Source organism: Arachis ipaensis, chromosome B3, assembly GCF_059453495.1.
Source record: "Arachis ipaensis isolate K30076 ecotype BB chromosome B3, ASM5945349v1, whole genome shotgun sequence".
NCBI classification, from domain to species: Eukaryota; Viridiplantae; Streptophyta; class Magnoliopsida; order Fabales; family Fabaceae; genus Arachis; species Arachis ipaensis.
Window position 1 is genome coordinate 57,125,272 of NC_142438.1, and position 19,107 is coordinate 57,144,378.

At 35.8% G+C, this 19,107-nt stretch overlaps 1 protein-coding gene and 1 long non-coding RNA gene across 2 annotated transcripts; one reads left to right on the forward strand and one right to left on the reverse strand.

Moving 5' to 3' along the window:
• Window positions 1-14,774: 14,774 nt before the first annotated feature.
• LOC107630573 (1,4-dihydroxy-2-naphthoyl-CoA thioesterase 1) lies at window positions 14,775-16,636 on the forward strand. The gene is made up of 3 exons (XM_016333763.3): window positions 14,775-15,223; window positions 15,342-15,533; window positions 16,204-16,636. The coding sequence occupies exons 1-3, from the start codon at window positions 15,053-15,055 to the stop codon at window positions 16,354-16,356; spliced, it is 516 nt and encodes a 171-aa protein (XP_016189249.1). The 5' UTR covers window positions 14,775-15,052; the 3' UTR covers window positions 16,357-16,636.
• LOC107630574 (uncharacterized) lies at window positions 16,340-18,388 on the reverse strand. Its single transcript, XR_001618328.3, has 4 exons — window positions 18,145-18,388; window positions 17,996-18,045; window positions 17,736-17,867; window positions 16,340-16,867 (listed from the first exon to the last, which is right to left on the reverse strand). It is a non-coding gene; the product is annotated as an uncharacterized LOC107630574 (long non-coding RNA).
• Window positions 18,389-19,107: the final 719 nt, after the last annotated feature.

Consider the following 19,107-nt stretch of genomic DNA (forward strand, 5'->3'; position numbering starts at 1 on the left):
AACCTCCAACTCCGGCAAAACCACACAGACAAGCAAGCAGACAATGACAAACACAGGTAGAATATAAGTACTGTAGATAGCAAATATAACAATTAAGCATACTAAATTCACTTAGGTGTTCCTAATTAATGCACAAGAAAGCAATTCAAACAATATGCATATGATGTATGCCTGTCCTATGACTGGTGAGTCTCATCTGTCGGTTAGCAAGCTTTTCCCGCGTCACGTGCCATATGGTCGCGTACGCGGCTTTGAAAATGGGCATCCTACGTATGCGTCACACCTCCGCGTACGCAGAACCTCTTGGCAGAGCCCAATTGCTGCGTCGCGAGCGTGTTCACAAACGCAAGCAACGCAGAGCAGGTAAAAAGCTGTTAAGTCCATAAATTCAGTTTTCTGCACCTAACTTCCAGCATCCATAACTTCCTCTACAAAACTTCAATTCCTACAAAATTTATACCGTTTCAAAGTTTTTGAAATTATCTTTAATTTGGAACAAATTTAATTTAAAACCTAAATCCAAGGCTCAAGTTATGGACCACTGATGAGCGGATAATTTATACCCTTTTTGGCATTGTTTTTACATAGTTTTTAGTATGTTTTAGTTAATTTTTATTATATTTTTATTAGTTTTTATTCAAAAATCACATTTCTGGACTTTACTATGAGTTTGTGTATTTTTCTATGATTTCAGGTATTTTCTGGCTGAAATTGAGGGACCTGAGCAAAAATCTGATTCAGATGCTGCAAAAAGGACTGCAGATGCTGTTGGATTCTGACCCTCCTACTCTCAATTCCTGGAAAGTAAACCTTGTCTGTGGTATTCTGAGTAGGATCTGAAAGGGGATGACTGTGACGAGCTTCAAACCTGCAAATGTTGGGCGCAGTGACAGTGTGCAAAAGGACAAGGGTCCTATTCCAACGCTAGTAGGAACCGACAGATGATTAGCCGTGCGGTGACAGCGCATACGGATTTGTTTTCATCTGAGAGGATCATACAGCCTGCCATGGAAGGAAGCCATGCATGTTTGGAGAAGAAGACAGTAGAAAAGCAGAGATTCAGATGACAGAGCATCTCCGGAACCTCAACCTGCTTCTCATTACTGAAGCACAAGTACTGTTTATTTCATGTTATTTATTTTCATAAATATAACCACTATTATCATTAATCTCCTGACTGAGATCTACAAAATAACCATAGCTTGCTTCAAACCGACAATCTCTGTAGGATCGACCCTTACTCACGTAAGGTATTACTTGGACGACCCAGTGCACTTGCTGGTTAGTTGTCCGGAGTTGTGAAAAGTGTAATCACAATTTCGTGCACCAAGTTTTTGGCGCCGTTGCCAGGGATTATTTGAGTTTGGACAACTGATGGTTTATTTTGTTGCTTAGATTAGGAAAAGTTTTTTCTTTTTAGTTTAGAGTCACTAAAATTGCGTCTTCTATTATTGTTTTTGGTTAAACTTTTAAAATCCTTATTTTCTTTTTCTAAAATTTTTCGAAAATTTTTTTATAAACTAATAATTGAGTTTTTCTGTTTGAGTTTAGTTTCATGCTTTAAGTTTGGTGTCCTTTGTGTTTTTATTTTCTTAAAGATTTCTAAAATTTGTCCTTGGTGTTCATCTTGATCTTCAAAGTGTTCTTGGTGTTCATCTTGACATTCAAAGCTTTCTTGTTTATTTTCTTTATTTTGATCTAAAAATTCTAAGTTTGGTGTCATTTTATTATTTTTCTCTTTCCTCATTAAATTTAAAAAAAATATCTTTTCCCTTTATTTTAAATTAATTTTAGAAATTTACATAAGAATTTCAGATTTTTATTTTAAAATTTCTATTTTATCTTATCTTAGTTTTAAAATTTTCAAAATTCAAATCTTTTTTAAAAAAAAAATCATATCTTTTTCAAAATCTTATCTTATCTTATTTCAAATTTCAAATTTCAACTTCCAAAATTCAAAATTCAAATTTCAAAATTCAAAATTTAATTTTCAATTTTAAAATTTAAATTTCAAAACTTTTTAATTTAAATTCCTTATCTTCTCTTACCTAACTTATCTTATCTTTTCTAATCTCAAATCTTTTTAAATCTTTTTCTTTTTTTTATCATTTTTGAACTACTTGTGCTATTTTATTATTTTGATTGAAAAATTTTAAGTTTGGTGTTTCCTTGTTAAGAAAGTTTCAATCTTTAAAATTTTAAAGTCATATCTAAAATTTTTCAAATCTTTTTAATTATTTAGTCAATTCAATATTCAAAATTTTTTTATTTATTTATTTTCCTTTTCTTTTATTTTTTGGAATCTATTTTCTATTTTCCAATTATTTTATTTTATTTTATTTTATCTTATTTTCTTTTTAATTCGGTTATCTTAAATTAAATAAAAAAATTTATTTTACAATCCACATCAATTTCCTTTTCTCCATCATGGACCTAAGTGGAAATGAACAGTCCAGAAGGACTCTGGGGTCATATGCTAACTCCACTACTGCTGCATATGAGAGTAGTATCTGTATACTCCCCATAAGAGCCAACAGTTTTGAGCTAAACCCTCAGCTCATTATCATGGTGCAGCAAACTTGCTAGTATTCCGGTCTTCCACAGGAAGAACCTACTGAGTTTCTAGCACATTTCTTACAAATTACTGACACAGTACATGATAAATAAGTGGATCAGGATGTCTACAGATTATTATTGTTTCCATTTGCTGTAAAAGATCAAGCTAAGAGGTGGTTAAATAACCAACCCACAGCAAGCATAAGAACATGGAAACAGTTGTCAGACAAATTCCTGAATCAATATTTCCCTCCAAAAAGGATGACACAGCTAAGGCTGGATATCCAAGGCTTTAAACAAGAGGATAATGAATCTCTTTACAATGCCTGGGAGAGATACATGGGGATGCTAAGGAAATGCCCCTCTGAAATGTTTTCAGAGTGGGTGCAGTTAGACATCTTTTACTATGGGCTTACAGAAAAGGCTCAAATATCTCTAGATCACTCAATTGGTGGATCTATACACATGAGAAAGACAATTGAAGAGGCTCAAGAGCTCATTGATACAGTCGCTAGAAATCAGCATCTGTACTTAAGCAGTGAGTCCTCCCTGAAGGAAGAGGCTAAAGCAGTATCCACTGAACTTAGTCCTCAAGAACATGTTGTTGAACTCAATCAGCAACTGCTTATTATAACAAAACAATTCGCAAAATTCAAGGAGATGCTCCAAGACACTAAAAATGCTAACCAGAATATGGAAGCACAATTGGATCAGACAAGACAGCAGCTATCTAAACAGATAACAGAAGAATGCCAAGCTGTTCAATTAAGGAGTGGGAAGACATTGAATGTCTCAACTCAAAGCAGCAGAAAGCCAAGAAAGGAATAACTGACAGAGGATGACCAACCCACTGCCCAAAATCCCTCTGAGGACAGTAAGAGCCCAGAGAGGAATGATTATGGCGTTCAAACACCAGAAAAGGGTAAGAAAGTGGCGTTAAACGCCCAATCCATGTCCAGTTCTGGCGTTCAAATGCCAGAAAAGGGTGGGAATCTAGCGTTAAACGCCCAATCCATGTCCAGTTCTGGCGTTCAAATGCCAGAAAATGGTAGGAATCTGGCGTTAAACGCCCATCCATTTCCTTATCCTGGCGTTCAAACGCCAATGAGGGATCAGACACCTACAAGTGTTGATAATAACTCCCTCAAGAAGGCTTCTCAACCTGCCTCTGTAGAAAATAAACCTGCAACAACTAAGGTTGAAGAATATAAAGCCAAAATGCCTTATCCTCAGAAACTCCGTCAAGCGAAACAGGATAAACAATTTGCCCGCTTTGCAGACTATCTCAGGACTCTTGAAATAAAGATTCCGTTTGCAGAGGCACTTGAGCAAATACCCTCTTATGCTAAGTTCATGAAAGAGATCTTAAGTCATAAGAAGGATTGGAGAGAAACTGAAAAAGTTTTTCTCACTGAAGAATACAGTGTAGTCATTCTAACAAGCTTACCAGAGAAGCTTAAGGATCCCAGAAGCTTTATGATAACGTGCACGTTAGAGAGTACTTGTACCAAGACAGCTCTATGTGACCTTGGGGCAAGTATCAACCTAATCCCTGCATCCACTATCAGAAAGCTTGGCTTGACTGAAGAGGTCAAACCAACCCGGATATGTCTTCAACTTGCTGATGGCTCCATTAAATATTCATCAGGCATAATTGAGGACATGATTGTCAAGGTTGGGCCATTTGCCTTTCCCACTGACTTTGTAGTGCTGGAAGTAGAGGAGCACAAGAGTGCAACTCTCATTCAAGGAAGACCCTTCCTAGCAACTGGACGAACTCTCATTGATGTCCAAAAAGGAGAAGTGACCCTGAGAGTCAATGAGGATGAGTTCAAGTTAAATGCTGTTAAAGCTATGCAGCATCCAAACACATCAAATGACTGCATGAGCGTTGATATTATTGACTCCTTGGTGGAAGAGATCAATATGACTGAGAGTCTCAAATCAGAGTTAGAGGACATCTTTAAAGATGTTTAGCTTGATCTGGAGGAACCAGAGGAAACAGAAAAGCCTCTGAAAACTCTTCAGGAAGAGGATAAGCCTCCTAAACCCGAGCTCAAACCACTACCACCATCCCTGAAATATGCATTTCTGGGAGAAGATGACACTTTTCCAGTGATCATAAGCTCTGCTTTAAAGCCACAGGAAGAGAAAGCACTAATTCAGGTGCTAAGGACACACAAGATAGCTCTTGGGTGGTCCATAAATGATCTTAAGGGCATTAGCCTAGCAAGATGCATGCACAAGATCCTATTGGAGGATGATGCTAAGCCAGTGATTCAACCACAGAGGCGGCTAAATCCAGCCATGAAGGAGGTGGTGCAGAAAGAGGTCACTAAGTCACTAGAGGCTGGGATTATTTATCCTATTTCTGGTAGCCCCTGGGTGAGCCCTGTCCAAGTTGTCCCCAAGAAGGGAGGCATGACAGTGGTTCATAATGAAAAGAATGAACTGGTTCCTACAAGAATAGTTACAGGGTGGCATATGTGTATTGACTACAGAAGACTCAATATAGCCACCAAAAAGGATCATTTTCCTTTACCATTCATAGACCAGATGCTAGAGAGACTAGCAGGTCATGAATACTACTGCTTTTTGGATGGCTATTCAGGCTACAATCAAATTGCAGTAGATCCTCAGGACCAAGAGAAAACAGCATTCACATATCCTTCTGGAGTATTTGCCTACAGAAGGTTACCATTTAGTCTGTGCAATGCACCTGCAACCTTTCAGAGGTGTATGCTCTCTATCTTCTCTGATATGATAGAGAAATTTCTGGAAGTCTTCATGGATGACTTCTCAATATTTTGAGACTCATTCAACTCCTTTCTTGACCATCTAGCACTTGTCCTGAAAAGGTGCCAAGAGACTAACCTGGTTTTAAACTGGGAGAAATGTCACTTCATGGTGACTGAAGGAATTGTCCTTGGACACAAAATTTTGAACAGGGGAATATAGGTGGATCAAGCTAAAGTAGAGGTAATTGAAAAATTACCACCACCTACCAATGTTAAAGCAATCAGAAGCTTTCTGGGGCATGCAGGATTCTATTGGAGGTTTATAAAGGATTTCTCAAAAATCGCAAAACCTCTGAGCAATCTGCTAGCTGCTGACACACCATTTATCTTTGATACAGAGTGTCTGCAAGTGTTTGAAACTCTGAAAGCTAAACTGGTCACAGCACCAGTCATTTATGCACCAGACTGGACATTACTATTTGAACTAATGTATGATGCCACTGACCATGCCATTGGTGCAGTATTGGGACAGAGGCATAACAAGCTTCTGCATGTCATTTATTATGCTAGCCATATTTTAAATGATGCACAGAAGAACTACACAACCACAGAAAAGGAGTTGCTTACAGTGGTTTACGCCATTGACAAGTTCAGATATTATTTAGTAGGATCAAAAGTGATTGTGTACACTGACCATGCTGCTTTAAAATATTTTCTCACAAAGCAGGATTCAAAACCCAGGCTCATAAGATGGGTGTTGCTTCTGCAAGAGTTTGATATAGAAATAAGAGACAGAAAGGGGACAGAAAACCAGGTAGCTGATCACCTATCCCGGATAGAACCAGTAGCAGGAGAGTCCCTCCCTCCTACTGAGATCTCTGAAACCTTCCCGGATGAGCAACTCTTTGCCATTGAGGAAGTACCATGGTTTGCAGACATTGCAAACTATAAATCTGTAAGATTCATACCCAAAGAGTACAGTAAGCAGCAAACAAAAAAATTGATTACTGATGTAAAGTACTACTTGTGGGATGAACCATATCTCTTTAAGAGGTGTGCAGACGGAATGATCCGTAGATGTGTACCTAGAGAAGAGGCACAGAAGATCCTATGGCATTGCCATGGATCACAATATGGAGGACATTTCGGAGGTGAGCGGACAGCCACCAAGGTTCTCCAATGTGGTTTCTACTGGCCTACTCTCTACAGAGACTCCCGAGAGTTTGTACGTAACTGTGACAGTTGCCAGAGAGCTGGTAATCTATCTCACGGTTATGCCATGCCTCAGCAAGAGATCTTAGAGATTAAGTTGTTTGATGTATGGGGTATTGACTTCATGGGGCCTTTCCCACCATCATACTCAAACACTTATATTCTGGTGGCAGTAGACTATATATCTAAATGGGTAGAGGCAATTGTAACACCCACTAATGATACTAAGACAGTGATGAAGTTCCTCCAAAAGCATATCTTCAGCAGGTTCGGTGTCCCTAGGATACTGATCAATGATGGAGGCACTCATTTCTACAATAAACAGCTTGACTTTGCTCTGGTTCGATATGGAATTAACCTTAAAGTGGCAACTCCATATCATCCACATACAAATGGGCAGGCTGAAGTCTCAAATAGAGAACTAAAACGAATCCTGGAACGAACTGTAAGTACCCGTAGAAAGGATTGGGCAAGAGGTCTGGATGATGCTCTGTGGGCATACAGAACCGCATTCAAGACTCCTATAGGGACCTCTCCATACCAGTTGGTGTATGGAAAAGCCTGTCATCTGCCAGTGGAACTAGAACACAAGGTCTACTGGGCAACCAGGTTCCTAAACCTTGATGCTAAGGTAGCTGGAGAGAAAAGATTACTCCAGTTGAATGAGCTGGAAGAGTTCAGAATCAATGCTTTCGAAAATGCTAAAATTTACAAGGAGAAAGCAAAAAGGTGGCATGAAAAAAGCTATCATCTAGAGTCTTTGAGCCAGAATAGAAGGTTCTGCTATTTAACTCTAGGCTCAGATTGTTCCCTGGGAAATTGAAATCCCGGTGGAAGGGACCATATGTAATTACAAGTGTGTCACCATATGGTTATGTAGAGCTTTAGGATATTGACTCTGACAAAAAGTTCATTGTTAATGGACAGAGAGACAAACATTATCTTGAAGGCAATGTTGAGCAAGAGTGCTTAAAACTGAGACTAAATTAATAGCTCAGTAAAAGTCCAGCTAAAGACAGTAAAGAAGCGCTTATTGGGAGGCAACCCAATCTTATTTATCTATGTTAATTACTTTTTTCATTTCATTTTCCATTGTTATTTTATATTTTTCTTTAGGTTGATGATCATGTGGAGTCATAAAAACAGCTGCAGAATTAAAGCAGAATCAAAAATAGTACACCCTGGAGGACAGACTTACTGGCATTTAAACGCCAGTAAGGATAGCAGAATGGGCGTTTAATGCCCAGTCTGTCAGTATTTTGGGCGTTAAACGCCAGAATTGGCAGACAGACTGTCGTTTAACGCCAAAAAGGGGTGTCTGGTGGGCGTTAAACGCCAGGATGACACAAGGGAGGTAATTTTGTTTCCAATTCGATTTTTTTTCAATTTTTCATGTTTTAATTCATAATTTTTTGCATCAAACATGTTTTAAACTTTCATCTTTCAATTTCTATTTTCAAAAATTAATAATCTTTCTAATTCTTTTTAATTCTTTTTCAATTCTTTTCAAATCCTTCCAAAACATTTTCAAAACTTACATATCTTTTCAAATTCTTTTCAACTCTTCTAAAATTTTCTTGTATACAGTAATAAGTTTTCATAATTAATTGCATCATTCTTCTTCTACTCCCTTCTATCTTATTTTGCTCGAGGACGAGCAAAGCTTTTAAGTTTGGTGTGGAAAAGCTCAGCTTCTTGTTTTCCATAACCATTAATGGCACCTAAGGCCGGAGAAACCTCTAGGAAGAGAAGCAACAAAGGCAAGAAAGAGACATAAAGGAGCTCAAGCACTCCATAAGATCTTCAAAAGGAAGAACTAGCCGCCATCACTAAGGTGGACCCGTTCTTTAACTTCCTTGTTCTTATTTTTCTGTTTTTTTTTCGAATTCTATGCTTTATGTTTTGTCTATGTTTGTGTCTTTATTACATGATCATTAGTGTCTAGTGTCTATGCCTTAAAGCTATAAATGTCCTATTAATTCTTCACTTTTCTTAAATGAAAAAATATTTTTAATTGCAAAAGAACAAGAAGTACATGATTTCGAATGCTATCTTGAAATTAGTTAAATTATTTTGATGTGGTGGCAATACCTTTTGTTTTCTGAATGAATGCTTGAACAGTGCATATTTTTGAATTTGTTGTTTATGAATGTTAAAATTGTTGGCTCTTGAAAGAATAATAAAAAAGGAGAAATGTTATTGATAATCTGAAAAAATCATAAAATTGATTCTTGAAGCAAGAAAAAGCAGTGAATACAAAGCTTGCGAAAAAAAATGGCGAAAAAAAAAGAGAAAAAAAAAAGCAAGCAGAAAAAGCCAATGGCCCTTTAAACCAAAAGGCAAGGGTAAAAGAGGATCCAAGGCTTTGAGCATTAACGGATAGGAGGGCCCAAAGGAATAAAATCCTGGCCTAAGCGGCTAAATCAAGCTGTCCCTAACCATGTGTTTGTGGCGTGAAGGTGTCAAGTGAAAAGCTTGAGACTGAGCGGTTAAAGTCGTGATCCAAAGCAAAAAGAGTGTGCTTAAGAGCTTTGGACACCTCTAACTGGGGACTTTAGCAAAGCTGAGTCACAATCTGAAAAGGTTCACCCAGTTATGTGTCTGTGGCATTTATGTATCCAGTGGTAATACTGGAAAACAAAATGCTTAGGGTCACGGCCAAGACTCATAAAGTAGCTGTGTTCAAGAATCAACATACTGAACTAGGAGAATCAATAACACTATCTGAATTCCGAGTTCCTATAGATGTCAATCATTCTGAACTTCAAAGGATAAAGTGAGATGCCAAAACTATTCAGAAGCAAAAAGGCTACAAGTCCCGCTCATCTAATTGAAACTAATTTTCATTGATATTTTTTAGATTTATTGTATATTCTCTTCTTTTTATCCTATTTTGTTTTTAGTTGCTTGAGGACAAGCAACAATTTAAGTTTGGTGTTGTGATGAGCGGATAATTTATACCCTTTTTGGCATTATTTTTACATAGTTTTTAGTATGTTTTAGTTAATTTTATTATATTTTTATTAGTTTTTATTCAAAAATTACATTTCTGGACTTTACTATGAGTTTGTGTATTTTTCTGTGATTTCAGGTATTTTCTGGCTGAAATTGAGGGACCTGAGCAAAAATCTAATTCAGATGCTGAAAAAGGACTGCAGATGCTATTGGATTCTGACCCTCCTGCACTTGAATTAGATTTTCTGGAGCTACAGAAGCCCAATTGGTGTGATCTAAATTGCGTTGGAAAGTAGACATCTTGGGCTTTCCATCAATATATAATAGTCCACACTTTGCCCGAGATTTGATGGCCCAAACTGACGTTCAAAGTCTGCCTAAAAATTCTGGCGTAAAACGCCCAAACTGGCACCAGAATTGGAGTTAGACGCCCAAACTGGCACCAAGCTGACTCTTAACTCCAGGAACAGCCTAAGCACGAAAAAGCTTCAATGCTCAGCCCAAGCACACACCAAGTGGGCCCCAGAAGTGGATTTCTGCACTTAGTTACTCATTTTCTGTAACCCTAGGTTACTAGTCTAGTATAAAAACTACTTTTAGAGATTCATTTAGGACCTTATGACATTTTTACACTTCACATTGTATTTCTGACGGCATGAGTCTCTAAACCCCATGGTTGGGGTGAGGAGCTCTGCTGTGTTTCAATGGATTAATACAATTACTACGGTTTTCTATTCAATCACGCTTGATTATATTCTAAGATATTCATTCGTACTTCAATCTGGAGAAGATGATGATCCGTGACACTCATCATTATTCTCAATTCTATGAACGCGTGCCTGACAACCACTCCCGTTCTATCTGAGCTCAACGTAGTCATTGGGCAACAGCTTGAGTGTGTATCTCTTGGGTCTCTAATCCATGAGATCAGAACCTTCGTGGTAGAGGCTAGAACCAATTGACAGCATTCTTGAGATCCGGAAAGTCTAAACCTTGTCTGTGGTATTCTGAGTAGGATCTGGAAGGGGATGACTGTGACGAGCTTCAAACCTGCAAATGTTGGGCGCAGTAATAGTGTGCAAAAGGACAAGGGTCCTATTCCAACGCTAGTGGGAACTGACAGATGATTAGCCGTGCGGTGACAGCGCATATGGATTTATTTTCATCCGAGAGGATCATACAGCCTACCATGGAAGGAAGCCATGCGTGTTTGGAGAAGAAGACAGTAGGAAAGCAGAGATTCAGATGACAGAGCATCTCCGGAACCTCAACCTGCTTCTCATTACTGAATCACAAGTACTGTTTATTTCATGTTATTTATTTTCATAAATATAACCACTATTATCATTAATCTCCTAACTGAGATCTACAAAATAACCATAGCTTGCTTCAAGCCGACAATCTCTGTGGGATCGACCCTTACTCACATAAGGTATTACTTGGACGACCCAGTGCACTTGCTGGTTAGTTGTGCGGAGTTGTGAAAAGTGTAATCATAATTTCATGCACCAACCACCGAATTTAGTTAAAAATCAAGCTTTACCAAAAATACCAAACCACAAGTTTTCCAAATTCTCAATTTCAAAACCCTTATTTCCTAACCAAAACAGCTCCAAACATGTCCAAACCATATTCGTACACCATCCATTCATTCCACAACATACCACATCCTAAACCTCTAATCTAATCAACTTTTACAATCACAATTTTTCACAAATTTCAACATCAAACACCAAAAATCAACATTTCATGTTCATGTCATAACGAATCAATCCAAGCAACCAACTCAACTCCCATTTACATCAAATTCGACAATTATCATTATTATTCACTAAACATAATCATTCATATATTCATCTTATCCTATGGTCAACTAGCCTAAGCTTTCACGACACATTATATCTTAACTATGAGAAACCAAAATCATACCTTGGCCGATTCCTCTCTAAGCTCAAAAACACCAAAATTCAAGCTTCAAGATTCCCAATCAACTCCAATGATTTCAGCCACCAAGAGTTTGTTCCAAGGCTCCAATTCACCAATTCAAACTCTAATTTAACATAAACTATATTAAAATAAGAAACTATATTAAAATAGTGGCACTCTCCCCCACCCCTACCTCTTCGTTTTCCTACTACCCCTATTCAGAAAGCAAAAAGCATAATATAAAAAGAAGTAAAACACTACAGAAGAACACCAACCTAATTTTTTCGAGAAAAAAAAACAAACAAAAAGGGGGCAAGGAACTGAATGCAGCACCAGCACATCCACCAGAGCACCAACAGATGCAACCAAAGCAACTCCAAAGAGGGAATACGGCAAACTATCAAGCAAGGAAAATGGAAGAAGAAAAGGTAGTTACAGGCATGGAGAAATACAGAGGAAAAGAGAAATGAGCGGTTACAGCAAAGAGGCAAGAAGAAATAGAAAGCCAGAAAACCCCAAACATCTCATAAATAAATAGAATGAAGAATAAGAAAAGAAAGAGAACCCAAAAATTCTCCTCACATTAAACGTCATTATGGCGCCTGGGGAATTGCAAATGACAGAACCCTCTTCAGAAAATGCAACGGACAAGTGATGGGACGGCCAAACACATCACGGACTCCCGACCCTGACAAGAAGGCCAATCCAGGCACTCTACCCTCCTTGCCAACCTCAGCGGCTATGCGGCAAAACGAACTCTTCCAGCAATGAGGATGAGCAAAGAACATTTCCTCGCTCTGGGGGCAACTGTTCCGGACCTGATCTCCGAGTCCCTCATCAGAGAAGCCACAACCCGGTTGCTCGGGCTTGAGCCTCCCTCACGGTCTAAACCAGTCTGGTAACCTCAAAACCCCTAACCAACATTCAAATCAAATACTTCTCTTATCTTAGCCAATAAGATAAGATAAGATAACAACCTCAAACTATATAAGGGGAGCTAAAGGCTCCCTCAAGTACGTCATACATTCCTAATCTTCACCTATACCTCTTAGATCTATTTTGACTTGGGCGTTAGAGTATTTTTGCAAGTACCACCCCTGTCGCTCCAAGAAGATCCGATCTTATCATTACCCAAGACCGGCGAGTCTCCGATCTATCTCTCAACACGTACTAACGACATCTTATACAAAATCCAATTTCCCAACCTCTACAAATTGAGGAAAGTCAATTAGGTTTAATTAACTCTAATCCACAAGTCCTAACCAACTTACTAATTAAATTAGTAAAAGATTAGCGTTAACGAAAATAAGATTAATCAACATCTCTAAATTATCAATCAACTTAGACATTAATGACTCAAGTTTCTAACTCAAGTCAAGAATGTAAAATCTACTCTCTAAAATTCAAAGTTCTAAAACTCTAAAAGGAGAGAGAGAGAGAGAGAGAGAGAGAGAGAGAGAGAGAGAGAGAGAGAGAGAGATCTATGCTCCCCCTCCCTTCCCCGTCATCTTGGCTTCCAAATACCATTACATACAGCTGATATGGGCCTTTAGAGAGCCCAAAACGTGGATGCACATGTTTCATTAATCAAGGCACGTGGATTGACCTCGCGCATGCGAGCTTTTCCTTCAGGCGAGAAAATTTTGTTTGTGTGAGGATCTCGTTTGGGCGAGAAAATATTGTTTAAGCGAGAAAATGCCATTTGTGCGAGAATCTCGTTTGGGCGAGAAAATCTCATTAAAAAAAACTTTCAGATAGCTTCTATTCCGAATTTCTTTTTGAATTTGCTTCTTTGTTCAATTCTTTTCGATTCTTTGAGGTTGTTGATGTACCTTAACCCCGAAACATTTAAAAAAATTTCATCACGGCATCGAATGACATAAAAAGAGATTAAGAAGTTAATAATTAGGAGCATAGAAAAGCATTATTTTTCACACACAACTTCATCAAAAATAAGATTTGAAAAACTCAATTAATTAAGTAAAAATGTGTTAATTAGTTGATAAACTCTATACTTTTTAACACAATTTAAAATAATAAAATAAAATTAATCAATAATAAAATATATTTTATATTATTTATATTAATTTTTATTCAAGAACAATAACAACAACAATAATAAATGATCCTTTTTTCTGTTCATAGAATAGTAGCCTAAATGAAAATGACACATTTCTTTACTTCAGGGTGAAATAATAATGTAGTTAACATTCACTTTACAGTTTACATGACTGAAGGTTAATATTTATCTTCTATATATATACATATGTATTAATGGAAATAGATTAATAAGCATTAATATGCCTTTTAATTCATTATTTTACTAATTAAATATAAAATTAATTGAAATAAAAAATATTTTATTTCTTAGTAAAAACTTTGAACTCAAGTTGAAAGTAATAAAATATCTTTTTATTAATAATACTTTTCTTAAGAAAAAAAATATTTACCAAAAATTTCCTTAGGATAGATATGATGAAATTTAAAATTTTTAGTGTGATACGAATATGATATATATATATATATACTTCAAAGAGTTGTTAGACACAAAAACACAATAATACGATATATATTTTATAAAAGAATTTATAAATAAACTATAATAGGTATCTTGATATTTTATTTATATTAAAATAAAAATTTATTGTTTTTAATTATATAAAATATTTTACATAAATTTTTATCTAATAATTAATAATATATATTATTTTCAAGCATATTTCAATAATATAAAGTAGAATAAAGTAAAAAATACTAATTTTAAGAATAAGTTTGAATTAACTTTTGAAAAAAAATTATTTTTTTAAAAAATATTTTTTTAATAGACAAAAATCATTTTAAATTTTTTTAAAAAAACTTTCAAATATTAAAAATATCTTAATGTTTTTTTAAATAAAGTATTATTAATTTAAAAAAAATATAAATAATAAATAATTTATTTTTTTAAATCAAAATACTTAAACGTATTTAAAATTTAATAAAAAAATTATGTAAAAGATTTTTTATTTAAATAAGTCAAAACCAATAATAATTGTGTCTGAAGGTATTTAAGTATCCAAAAATTTTTTGATTGCGTCAAAAAAAGTCTCAATTATGCGTCTTATCCAAAATTTCCGAGACACCTATACGGCTATACACAGCTTGTAGTGTCCTTGTTCGATAGTTAATTACGTAATTAGGCATATTAAGAAACGTTACTACCCATAAGGCCATAACTCTGTCGCGGTTAAGCCGCCGCCGTCCATTCATTTATTTATTTAATATTAAAAGTGAGATTTGAATTTATAATTTTAAAATAAATATAAAAAGACTATACCATTTAAATTATAGTTTATTGTTAGCCACCGCCGCCGTTCATTGCTTTTCTATCCTTGTTTATTATTATTGTTGTGTTTGATGATGGAAATTTTGACCATTTGCGACTCCCAATTTCGCCTTGTACCATTAAGGTAGGAAGTCAATATCGAAATGCTTCCTCACCAACCCAAACTTCCATTCCCATTTAGTGGGCCAAAATACCCTCGGAATCAGACCTCACATCCTCAAAGTCCAGTTTTATAACCAAGCATCTCAGGTTGCCTTTTGTGTTCTTACGGAAAAAGAGATAACAATAGAACAGAAAGAAAGAAAGATAATAGCTTTTATTTTTGTCCAGTTATTGTTTCATGGAGGATAAGGCTTCATCATCATCATCATCATCATCATCATCATCATCATCGGAAAAATCCAAAACTGCAGTTTTGGACGTTCCCCTTCATTTATTTGGGTTTGAATTTGAAGATATAACACCCCAAAGAATTTCCGGCCGTTTCATTGTTACCGAGAAATGCTGCCAGGTCAATAACAATAACCCACCTGCAATTTCTTTCTTCTTTTTCTTTTTTTTTTCTTTTTTCATTTACGAAGAATAAAATGAATTTAATTTTATGGAATCGAATTTGAATATGAGGCCAGCCATTTAAGGTGCTTCATGGAGGGGTATCAGCACTGATAGCAGAGTCACTAGCAAGCATGGGAGCACACATAGCTTCTGGTTTTCAAAGGGTAGCTGGAATTCAACTTAGCATCAACCATGTCAAACGAGCAGAACTTGGTGAATTGGTCCACGCCCAAGCTACCCCTTTGAATCTTGGCAAAACCATTCAGGTGCTTTACCCGTTTCACTTTTTTCTTCTTTGATGCTGACTCTTCAATCTTCGTGTTATGTTTTATCATGTATGTTTTTGTATTAAATCAAATAATATAACATTGAATAGTCAAAACTCTTCCAAAAAGTACGTCATTGGCTAAAAATCATGTAGTACTCATTTAGTTCTGACTTCAGAGGCTTGATTTGATTACAGGGTGTCTGCACTAAAACTTGATCCTTATCCTTCCTTGGTCTTGTGCATGTGTTAGAAAAAAAACAACGGATACGCCCACCATAATTAGAAAAAAAAAAAAAAAAACAAAATTCAAAGGTGTAGTGGATTAGAATTAAAATTTAAAACAACGATTTTGCTGACTAGTATTATAAGGACACTTGTTATGAATACAAAAGTGATAATTTCTTATTGAAAAAAAAGAAAAAAAAAATAATCTTCCAATGTAATATATGTATAGAGGTTTTCTTAGTCTATAAAATCATCCTTTCGTTTTCTTAACAAATATTTCCAAGGAACAGCTTAGCCAAACTCTTAAAACAATGAAATTGCTTTATCTTATAAGTCACCAAAATAAGACGACTATGATCATTTTATATAAAATGTTATTGATCTCTTTTATAATTGTGGGTTAATCAGAAAGCATTCCATAACACAATTTTTCTCTGTAGCAGGTATGGGATGTGAGAATGTGGAAAATTGATCCGTCAAATTCAAGAAACAAAGCTTTGGTATCATCTTCTAGAGTAACTCTACTGTGCAACATGCCAGTACCAGAAAATGCAAAAGATGCTGCAGAAATGCTAAAGAAGCATGCAAAACTATAAATATTGTTTTCCAATATAGTCAACTGATACATGTTCTGCCTCAATGAAATTACATATTACAATAAACCTAAGATTCAAATTTATTTACAGATCGAGATTCATAGCTTCAAAAATGAACAGAGTCATCACAATATTCACATTTTGTAACCTATATTGAAGTATAGAATATCTGTTTTAGAAATGGATTGATATTCAGGGTCAACACTAGACATAGAGACTAGGGCCCTGATTGAGCAATTTTTCCTACTATTTTGCAATGGCAGCTTTAAATTTGAAAGCACTAGATGTTCGTTTTTCAACAGATAGCTTGTGATTTCAATAGAATCCAAGACAATGAAAAGATCATACATCAACACAATGACTCCTATTCAACCAAGCTTAATCCCAGAAACAACATCCTTATGCACGTCGACGATATTACTGGTGTTATGATGCTGGGTTCTTAAGATAGGATCTCGAACTGATACTGCTTTCTTCCTTCCTTCCTATGTGAACTCCAGAATTTATATGCCTAAGAAATGAATGGCATAACATCATCAGAGACATTCTGACTTGACGGGCTATAATTGGCAACCATATAGAAAAAGAACATGAAAGGAAGGATAGTGGGCAGGTTGTCATTTTTCTATAGTTAGGGGATGGATTGTCTAAAATGAAAAAGGTCAGGGGCCAAAAGGGGATGAGTTGATTAGTCAACTCATCATTGACTAAGTCAGATTTCTATTAAGCAAAATAATAATGTGAAATTATATATCATCCTGAAAATACTCCTAAATACCTAAACACTAAAAATAGTGAAAAAGTAGAAACTTTTGATGTCTTAAAATATCAAAAAAGCAATCAAGTATTCCCTCATTTAATAGTTCAGAGGAAGTTTAGGATGATCTATTTGGAGGGTAAATCATTTCTCATTATTAATAGTTTGGTCATGAATTTTAAACAAGATACACTAGATCTTATTTACACAACCTCATTGTTAATGTAAATTATATTAACTTAAAAGTTCAACTCAGCTTATATGTATAAAGAAACATTCATTCAAGTAATGCATAATCACAGCCAAGGCAGTAATTAATTGTCTACATCAGGGCTACACTAACAGTTGTAACACGAAAGTTTGCTCGGGATTGACAGGAGTCACATTTCCGAGAACAAATTGCTCGTGCAATTTCAGGGAACAAAATGTACATTCCCTTTGTATAATACAACCAAACATTTGTTAAACTAATGCATATAGTTACATGAAACACAATACGTTCCAGCATGCGGACGGGTACGCAGTACGCAATACACCATATGTGAAATACTTCGTTGAATTCATGTAATGATGGTAATGCATGATAATAGCATTTTGAATTTAGCATGTTTTCCAATATTACCTTAAATTACCAAGCTTTTGGGTCAAATCATTCAGCTCCATGCTAGAAAGTTTGAGAGAAGATAGAGTCCCAGGCACCTCTTCTGAAACAACCTTACAATTTATTCACTGAAGCTCCTAATCTTCGAAATGCCTATTGCAAAACATGAAAGTGAATCATAATCAAGTCTTATAACATAAGCCATTCAAGTCAAATATCAGTATATCACTGACATTCACTACAAACAGAGATTAAAAGGAAAATAAGAATTCCTAACTTACAATTGGGGTTTGAATGGAAACCAAAAACACCGAGACGAATGCACTAAAGCCTTAAAAAACCATAAAATCAGGGTTTAGTTAACTTGATTTTGTGAAAATTGAAAAACTTTGAACTTTAAAGTTGCTGAAGGAAACGGTTAGTGATTTACATTAGCATGGTGAACACGAACAAGTTTAAAATAATCCCCAATTCGGGTGTCTGCTGTTTTGGAATTAACGGCAGCAAAACTACTTCGGTAGTGGCCGCTGTGGTCTCCGGCAGATTCGGGATCCCTGTTACCCGTCATATGTTATGGAGGCAGGGGGCGGGGGCATGAGAAGTTGCAAATTGTGGATGAGATTAATCAATATATGATGAGTTTGAACACCGGTGAAGCCCAAACTTATTACAGCTCTGAAAAAGAATGCCCAATAAAACCTGACCCAACAAAAAAAGGAATGTCCAATAAAAACGAACAATGATATTTTGGTGCACACTCTCGAATTTTTAAACACCATCAGGTTCCAAACACTTGAGGTAGGAATGTCTATTATGTTACTAAGGTAGCGTTTGGTGGAGAGAAAGAGAGAAAGAGACGGAAAGACTGAGACTAAGAGACAAAGACTAAGAAACAGGGATTGAAATAAATCTCAGTATTCTGTTTGGTGCAAAATGGGAGACAGGAATTAAAACAAGAATGAAATTCTAATTTAATTTGCACAAAGGATAAAATTGGAATTAATTAATTGAAATGAACGTATTTTAGGTATAAAATGTTATTAAAGTTTCAGTCTCCATCTCTAAAAATTCCAGTCCCCTGTGTCCCTACTTTTTGGAGGTACTGAAATACTAAAATTTTAGAGACAGAGACAAAAATTTTAGTACCAGTCTCTAAACTAACAAACACGATACTGAGTCTCAGTCTCTCAGTCTCTGTCTCAGTACCTCAAAACAAACGCTACCTAAAGAACATTGATCATTTGATAGGATTATGTAATGGGACACGTTTAGTTATCAGTTATCACAAAACCTGAAAAACATGTAATAGAATCTAAGTATGACAGAAAAAAAATTCTGGACAGAAAGTATTTATTTTAAGGATGACTTTTAATACTATCTAATCATAGGATAC

Excerpts from the sequence above, each read along its gene's own strand:
- LOC107630573 (XM_016333763.3), top strand. The coding sequence starts at position 15,053 with ATGGAGGATAAGGCTTCATCATCATCATCATCATCATCATCATCATCA. Across the intron at positions 15,224-15,341 it reads TTACCGAGAAATGCTGCCAG|CCATTTAAGGTGCTTCATGG; the intron begins GTCAATAACAAT and ends ATATGAGGCCAG. Across the intron at positions 15,534-16,203 it reads ATCTTGGCAAAACCATTCAG|GTATGGGATGTGAGAATGTG; the intron begins GTGCTTTACCCG and ends TCTCTGTAGCAG.